The sequence below is a fragment of the Perognathus longimembris genome, chromosome 7, assembly GCF_023159225.1.
Source record: "Perognathus longimembris pacificus isolate PPM17 chromosome 7, ASM2315922v1, whole genome shotgun sequence".
NCBI lineage: Eukaryota > Metazoa > Chordata > Mammalia > Rodentia > Heteromyidae > Perognathus > Perognathus longimembris.
Window position 1 is genome coordinate 1,020,461 of NC_063167.1, and position 8,084 is coordinate 1,028,544.

General features: G+C 71.5%; 1 protein-coding gene across 1 annotated transcript; it reads right to left on the reverse strand.

The window, feature by feature from the left end:
• Window positions 1-3,251: 3,251 nt before the first annotated feature.
• Window positions 3,252-7,720, reverse strand: Faap20 (FA core complex associated protein 20). The gene is made up of 4 exons (XM_048349998.1): window positions 7,608-7,720; window positions 7,217-7,470; window positions 6,556-6,809; window positions 3,252-3,387 (listed from the first exon to the last, which is right to left on the reverse strand). The coding sequence occupies exons 1-4, from the start codon at window positions 7,660-7,662 to the stop codon at window positions 3,315-3,317; spliced, it is 636 nt and encodes a 211-aa protein (XP_048205955.1). The 5' UTR covers window positions 7,663-7,720; the 3' UTR covers window positions 3,252-3,314.
• Window positions 7,721-8,084: the final 364 nt, after the last annotated feature.

Here is an 8,084-nt window from a genome sequence, read left to right on the forward strand (position 1 = left end):
AGCTCCGGGCCTCGCCGCAGGTGGAGCGGGGGAGGGCGGGCCGGGCGCAGCCCCCGCCCACGGCCGCTAGGACACCAGGAGGAGAAAGGACGAGCAAACCCCGTGCCCCGCGGCGCGCGCCAGGCCGGGGGAGATCCCACCCGCGACGTGAAGCGCAGCGCCCCGGCCCGCCCCTCGCCGTGCCGCGGAGGCCGGCCCTCCTCCGGGGGCGTGCGCCGGGCGAGCCGGCCCGGGTGTTCAGAAGAGGCCGCGGGGCCCGGTCAGCCCCGAGCCCCGCCCCGTGCCGGGCACCCCTGGCCGCCGGAGCCTGGGCCGGGTGCGAGCCCCCCCCCCCCGGGCCTCCGCAGCGGGGGGCCGGCACCCCGTCCTGCCGTGGCCCCCGCCAGCACACTCCGGGTTCTCAGGCCGCTGCCGTCGGGGCCCAGGTGCTAGGCCCGGCGCTTGGTGCCCCCCCCCTCCACCTCCGGGCCGCGGAATGCAGACGGGTTCCCGCCAGCCCCATCCCCGCCCAAGGGGCGGGACACCCCAGGGCCGGTGCGCGGCGTCTAAGGGCCCGAGGCCCCCGGGGTCACCGAGGCCAGGCGCCCCCTCCCCGCCCCCCAGCCCGGGCCGCCGGATCCGTGAGCCTCTGGGGTCCTGTACATAGCGCCGCGGGGCGATCCCGGGCTGGCTGCCCGCGCGTGGACGTGAGGATCACGTCCTGCCGTCGGCACCGCCATTTTACACGCAGCCACGCGTTCTGTAAGTCCAGGTGGACACTGCACGGCGTGCGGCGGGGAAGCCGCGCATCCTCACGCCCGCGAGGGCCCAGGCTCCGGCGCTCGTCCGCCGGAGCTGCCTGAGCCCCGAGCGGCTCTGTGCAGGAGTTGGGGCGTCGCGGCTGGCGTCCCCCACAGCCAAAGCTCTTCCACATTCCCGCACACCCACCAATTAAAGACTCGGATGACAATGGTCCTCTCGGTTGGGTTTGTGGTCTGTCTGTTTCTGGTCGTGGGGCTTGAACTCCGGGTCTGTCCCCGAGCTGTCCTGCTCCAGGCTGGCGCTCTACCACGTGAGCCACGGCGCCGCCACTTCCGGTTCTCTGGTGGTGCATTGGAGACCAGGGTCTCAGGGACTTCCCTGCTCGGGCTGGCTTTGAACTGCCGTCCTCCGACCTCGCTCCTGAGTAGCTAGGATGATAGGCGTGAGCCTGGGGGTGGAGACGCACTGGGGTCAGGCACTGAGTTGGAGCACCAGCCTGGAACAAGGTTCCTGCGGGGCCCCTTGGGCTCCCACCACCTGCGGTCCTAGCCACTCACGGGCTGAGGGCTGAGGATCTCGGTTCAAAGCCAGCCTGGGCAGGAAAGCCTGTACTCCTCTGCAGTTAACCAACCAAAAAGCCAGAAGTGGAGCTGTGACTCAAGTGGCAGAGCGGCTCGCCTGGAGTTCAAGCCCCAGAACCAGTGCACACAAGAAGTGGGCTTTCTGGAAAGCGGCGGGTGACTTCTGTGCTGTGGGGGAGGGGAAGGCCCGGCCCACCCCCCCCCCCCGCAGGGCCAGCTGCCCCCTGGTGTGGCTGCTCAAGGGGCCTGGACCGAGGCCCCCCCATGGATGGTGCCAGCGGCAGTCCCTGTGGCCTGTGTGTCTCCACAACCTGACAGCTGGAATCGCAAGTGTCAGCCGACTGGAGCAGGACCGCGGTGTCAGGAATCCCCGGGTGCAGTGACCGGGTCTCGGGGAGCACTGTGTCAGGTCTCGGGGAGCACTGTGTCAGGAGCCCCAGGATGGAGTGACCGGGTCTCGGGGAGCACTGTGTCAGGGGTCCCCAGGTGCAGTGACCGGGTCTCGGGGAGCACTGTGTCAGGAACCCCAGGATGGAGTGACCGGGTCTCAGGGAGCACTGTGTCAGGGGTCCCCGGGTGCAGTGACCGGGTCTCGGGGAGCACTGTCAGGAATCCCAGGGTGGAGTGACCGGTCTCGGGGAGCACTGTCAGGAATCCCAGGGTGGAGTGGCCGGGTCTCGGGGAGCACTGTGTGACGGGTCCCAGGGTGGAGTGGCCGGGTCTCGGGGAGCACTCTGTCAGGGGTCCCAGGGTGGAGTGACTGGTCTCGGGGAGCACTGTCAGGAATCCCAGGGTGGAGTGGCCGGGTCTCGGGGAGCACTGTGTCAGGGGTCCCCGGGTGCAGTGACCGGGTCTCGGGGAGCACTGTGTCAGGGGTCCCCGGGTGGAGTGGCCGGGTCTCGGGGAGCACTCTGTCAGGGGTCCCAGGGTGGAGTGACCGGTCTCGGGGAGCACTGTCAGGAATCCCAGGGTGGAGTGGCCGGGTCTCGGGGAGCACTGTGTCAGGGGTCCCCGGGTGGAGTGGCCGGGTCTCGGGGCGCGCTGCCCTCCGTGGGCACCGCCAGTGCGTGGCAGAAGCGGATCGTGTGTGCTCTGGGCGGGGCCCCTCCCCGGCGGTGCCCACAACCCAGCCCGCGGCGCCCCGGGCTCGCTGCGGCCCCTGGGCTCCGTCGTTGGCTTCAGGCCGTCGCGTCCGGGGCTGGCCTCCCGGGATCCAGCACCTGCGGACCTGGGTGAGGCCCAGCCACCGGCACCCAGGGTCCCCGGCCCGCCCTGGGACCCCGTCCTCCGCCCCACGCGCTGCCGGAGCCCGGAGCCGCCTCGCGCATCCGCCGTCCTTCCTCTGCCCCTCCCGCGGCCACCTCCCAAAGGGAAAGTCTCGCCCCCGCCCCGTCCAGAGCCCCTCACTGACCGCCCCCGCGGGTCTCCACCCCGTGACCATCTGCACAGGTGTGGGGATGGGAGCACGGGGGAGGAACGGAAACAGCTGCCACCCGCTGCCTGCGTGTGCTGGGCGAAGGAGGCGTGGCCAGGCGCACAGCTGGGGGCGTGGTTCCGTGGGGGCGTGGCCAGGGCCCACAGCTGAGGGCGGGGCTTGTGGAGGCGTGGCCCGGGCCCACAGCTGGTGGGAGGGCGTGGCCCGGGCCCGCAGCCGGTAGGAGGGCGTGGTTCTGTGGGGGCGTGGCCCGGGCGCGCCGCTGGTGGGAGGGCGTGGTTCTGTGGGGGCGTGGCCCGGGCCCCAGCTGGTAGGAGGGCGTGGTTCTGTGGGGGCGTGGCCCGGGCGCGCCGCTGGGGGCGTGGCCCGGGCCCGCAGCTGATAGGGCGAGGCCTCGGGGCGTGGCTCCCTCGCCCCCCCCCCCCCCCCCCCCGCGTGGTCCCCAGTGAGCTGACACGGACGTCTCACAGCAAAGCCCTTGTATTGATGGGGCTCGCGCGGAGGGCCTCGGGTCAAGCGAGCCCGGGGCGGGGCCCCCTGGCCCCCGGGGCGGCCGCTCACCACGCTACGTCCTCCGCGCCTTCCGCCAAGCACTGAGCCAGGTGGCTGTCCACGTCCAGCTGGTCCAGCCTGCGGGGAGAAGGAGACCGGTCACGGAGCGCCCCGTGGAGGCCACGGCAAGGACGCCCCCCTCCTCCCCGCCACACCCTCCAGGGGGCTATGGCTGCTGGGCACCAGGCGTGGAGGGGCTCGCGGGGCCCTCGCAGGCCAGGCCCGGCGCCTCGGCCCGGACGCCCGCCCAGCTGTGCGCATGGGCAGTGGCAGAGGCCACACAGCCCCAGCCCAGCCCAGCCCAGGCGGGGCAGACCCCCGCTCGCGGTCCAAACCCGTCCCTCCGGGGCTCCCCTCCACCGGCCCGCTGGGCACCAGGAGGAAGAGGCACCGGGGGCCGGGCCCTGCAGGGCGCCCCCCCCCCCGGGCTGCAGGCAGTGGCAGGAAGGGCCCCTCCACCGAGACCCGGGATGGGGGCATCTGGACAAGCGGGCTCTCTGCCCGCCTCTGCCCTCCTGGGACCCCATCCGCTGCCATCTGGCTGACGGCCACCCACACTGCACATGGCCACCACAGGCTGGGGCAGTTGGTGTCAGGTCGCGTGGCCAGCAGAGCTGCCAGGAGATGCCCAGAGCTGGGCAGCGTGCTCAGTGCGTGCATGGAGGCCGGGGTCCTGCTGAACTGACTTTCTCTTCCACACCACTGCCAGAGAACGGCCCCACGCCAAGCCCGCCAGCTTGGTTCAGTCCCAGCTACTCAGGAGACACTGGGAAGTCACAGTTCAAGGCTAGCCCAGGCGTGCCGCAAGTGCTAGAGCACTGCCTAGCAAACTTGCCGCTTTGGGTTCGATCCCAGTAAAGGGAAGGGGAAGGGACAGGCAGGCTGGGCTCGGCAGCTCATCCCAGAACCCTAGCTATTAGAGACTCAGGTGTGGGCTCATAGTTTGAGGCCAGTCTGGGCAGAAAACGTTCTAAGAGACCTCCGGCCCCAACACTGACTAGACGAGGTGGCATGTCCCTGGCAGAAAGGGAGACCCTGTCTCAAAAAAGAAAGCAGTGGCTGGGAATGTGGCCTGGTGGAGGAGCGCTCGCCTAGCATGCATGAAACCCTGGGTTCGATTCCTCAGTACCACATACAGAGAAAAGCCGGAAATGGTGCTGGGGCCCAAGTGGTGGCAAAAGAAGCTCAGGGACAGTGCCCAGGCCCTGAGTTCAAGCCCCAGGACTGGCAAAAAAAGAAAAGAAAAAGAAAGCAGTATTCAGTGCTGGAGGAAGTACTTCAGCTGATGCCCAAGTGATAGAGCACAAACCTGGAGCTAAAAGACTCGGGAACAGCACCCAGGCTGAGTTCAAGCCCCAGAATGGCACACACAAAAAATCAGCACTCGAGGCCTGGCCCAGTGGTAAAGAGCCCTGCTTCACAAGCAGGGGAGCGAGTTCGAAGCCAGCACTGCACGATGGTTCTGCGATTGCTCCCCAACAGCACAGACGTGCCTGGGCTCCGTGCGAGTAAGAAGCTGTCTTACATCGTGGGCATTGGTACTGGGGGGCCCTGGTCCCCCAAGGGCAATGGCATCTGAATCCAGCAACAAAGAATTTGGAGACAAAGAGCACTGTGCACGTGGCTTGTCGAGTACCTAACTCCTGTCACACTGAAGTGATTGGAACAAAGCCAGGGCAGGGAGCCGTGGTGGGGTGCGTGTGCAAACACACACACCGGCAGTGCCACCGCCCAGGGGCAGACCACAGGGTGCTCAGGGCTTAGCCCGGCTGCCCAGCCAGGCCCACCCGCGTCCAGCTGGCCTTCTGGCCCTGTGTTCTAGCTGCTGCAGCCACTGCGGCCACAGCTTCCAGCCGGGGAGGAGCGGGACACCAGGGAGCGGCCCGGCCCTCCCTCCCCTCCCCTCCCCTCCCCTCCCCACAAGGCAGCAGCCGCAGCTGGGGGCTGAGTGCCGGCCCAAGCAGGTACTCCCTCCTTCACAGTCAAATGGCAGAACACACTAGAAGCATTCCAGACACGCTAAGACCTGAACCTCGTTCCCTGACACCCCACTGAAGGAAATCCAGGCACTGTGCCAAGCCTTCATGCAACTGTGCAAAAGAGCCCAAAATGGCAGCTGCTTCCGCCCCAATCTGCCTTCCAGAATCTTTTTTTAGATTCTCTGGAAATGCAAGCCCTGCGAAGACAAAAGCTCCCCCCGCCCCGCCCCCCCCCCAGCAGAGGACGCCAGGCCGGACACCAGGCGCCCAGGCCGGAGAAAACCAATTCCCCGGCTCTGCAGCTTTGAAACCACCCACTGGCCCCCCAGGGTTGGCAAATGGGTCGGCTTAGCACAATCAGCACGGGAAGGACGCGTGCTACCAGCCAGCCCTGGCATCCGTATTCTGGTGGGGGCACACGCACACACACGCACAGCACGCACGCACACGCGCGCACATGCCAGCCCGAGCAGGGTGGGGGTGTGGAAGGGTGGGGTCAGGCCATTCTGATGAAGGCCTGGTCTGGGGAGAGCCCCGCCCCGCCCGGCCTCTGTGTTTGGGTAACTGGTCCGCTCGCTGGGTGCTTTGGTTTGGTGGTGTCCTGAGCTAAAGTTAGAATTCCTCCCTTTCTAGGCTATTTCTGCTTCCCGTGGCCTCCTGGTCACGTGACACCAGAAGCCTGCAGCCCTTACCACGGGCATTCCCGTGTCCTGGCTGACCCCGGGCTGTGGCTCAAGTGGCAGAGTGCTAGCCTTGAGCACAAAGATGCCAGGGCCGGTGCTCAGGCCCTGAGTCCAAGCGGGGGGGGGGGGGGGGGACCTTCAACTTGACCACATCACCTGCCCGGGACATGAGTCACCCCTGCTGGAGATCGCAGGGGCCCCCGTGCTCTGGGCTCCCGGAAGGTGGGGTGGCAGGGTGAGAATTCCCCCGCCCTCTCTGAGCACAGGGCCTGGGGAGGAGCCCAAGCCTGCGACACAACACCCGTCACCCCACCACAGTGCGCTTCCCGCGTAGCAATGCACACCAGTCACGGGACTTGCACTCGGGCTCCAGGTGTGTCCCTCGGCGTTGGTGCTCCTGCTGGTGCTTCCACCACGCCAGCCGCGCCCTCTCCAGCTCTCCGCTGGGTAACGGGGTCGCCCGCCCAGGGCTGGCCCCCCCTTTCGGGAGCAAGGTCTCAGCCCAGGCTGGCCGGGAGGGCAAGACTGGCCTGGGACTCTCCATTCTCCAGAGCTGCGCCCCGCCGAGGCCGGGGGGCACTCACCGGGGGGCAAACGCCTTCCCGCACATGGGGCAGCTCTGCAGGGCGGGCGGCCCCGGCGGAGGCTCCGGGGCACCGGGGGCTCCGCAGGGATCCGGCGCGGGGCGTCCTTCCCGGGGGCCGGAGGGCGACTCCCGGGGCCTCGCAGCCTCGCCGGCCGCCCCGGGGGCGGGCGGAAAGGGCGTCCAGAAAAACGTCTTCGATCCAACCGTGAACACCTCGGGGGGCGCTGGGCCATCCGGGCCGGGCTCCGGTTCCTGCAGGGCAGAGGCGTGGGCTGGGCCCGCGACGCCCGGGGGGACCCCGCCGCCCCCACGGCCCCCGCCGCCCCCCGGGGTCTCCGCCGCCCCCACGGCCCCGCCGCCCCCCGGGGTCTCCGCCGCCCCCACGGCCCCCGCACCCCGGGCCCCCGCCGCACCCACGACCCCCGCAACCCGGGCTCCCCGCGGGGTCCCCGCCGCACCCACGACCCCCGCACCCCGGGGTCCCCGCCGCACCCACGACCCCCGCACCCCGGGGTCCCCGCCGCACCCACGACCCCCGCACCCCGGGCCCCCGCCGCACCCCCGGGGTCCCCCGCCGCACCCACGACCCCCGCGCCCCGGGCTTCCGGCCGCCCCGCGCCCCGGGCTTCCGGCCGCCCCCGCCGGCCCCGCGGCCCCACCTGGTCGGGAAGCGCGGGCAGCGGCTCGCAGTCCGGGCTCGGGCCGGCGCCCGCCGCGCGCAGCAGGGCGGCCCACGGCCCGCTCTCGGCGCCCGGGGAGGCGGGGCGCGGGGGGGAACCTGCGCGGCAGGGGTGCGGGGTCAGGAGCCGGGCCCGGGGGGAACCTGCGCGGCAGGGGTGCGGGGTCAGGAGCCGGGCCCGGGGGGAACCTGCGCGGCAGGGGTGCGGGGTCAGGAGCCGGGCCCGGGGGGAGCCTGCGCGGCAGGGGTGCGGGGTCAGGAGCCGGGCCCGGGGGGAACCCGCGCGGCAGGGGTGCGGGTCAGGAGCCCGGCCGCGCGGCGCACGTGGGGCCCGGCCCGCCGCCCGCCCGGCCCCCGCCGCGCTCACCCGCCCCGGGGCGGCCTCCGGCGGCTCAGCCGCCCCGCCGGCCTCCGCGCCGCCTCCATCCGCCGCCCGAGCGCGCGTCCGGCGGAAGTGGGGCCCGGGCCGCCGCGCCGGCTCCGCGCGGAGGCGGTGGAGGTGGGGGGGCCGGGCCGAGAACCCCCGGCCGAGGGGCGCCCGGCCCGCAGGGAGGCCCCGGGAGCCCGCCTGGCCCTGCCCGCGGCCCGCGCGGCGCGCGGCTCCGGCCGGTTTCCCCGCGCGGCCCGGGCGGCCCCGGGAGGCTCCGCCGGGCGACCCCCGCGGCGGCCACTAGGTGGCAGCCGAGGCCCGGGCGCCCCCGAGCCCCAGCCCGCGCCCGCCCTGAGGCCGCCCTCGGTTAACAGTTCTCCCGGCCACCGCGCGGGGTGCGGGGGGCCTGGGGTCCGCGCGCCCGCGTGCCGGCCCCCGGCTGACCCAGGATTCGCGGGGCTTCGTGGGTCCGTGCCTC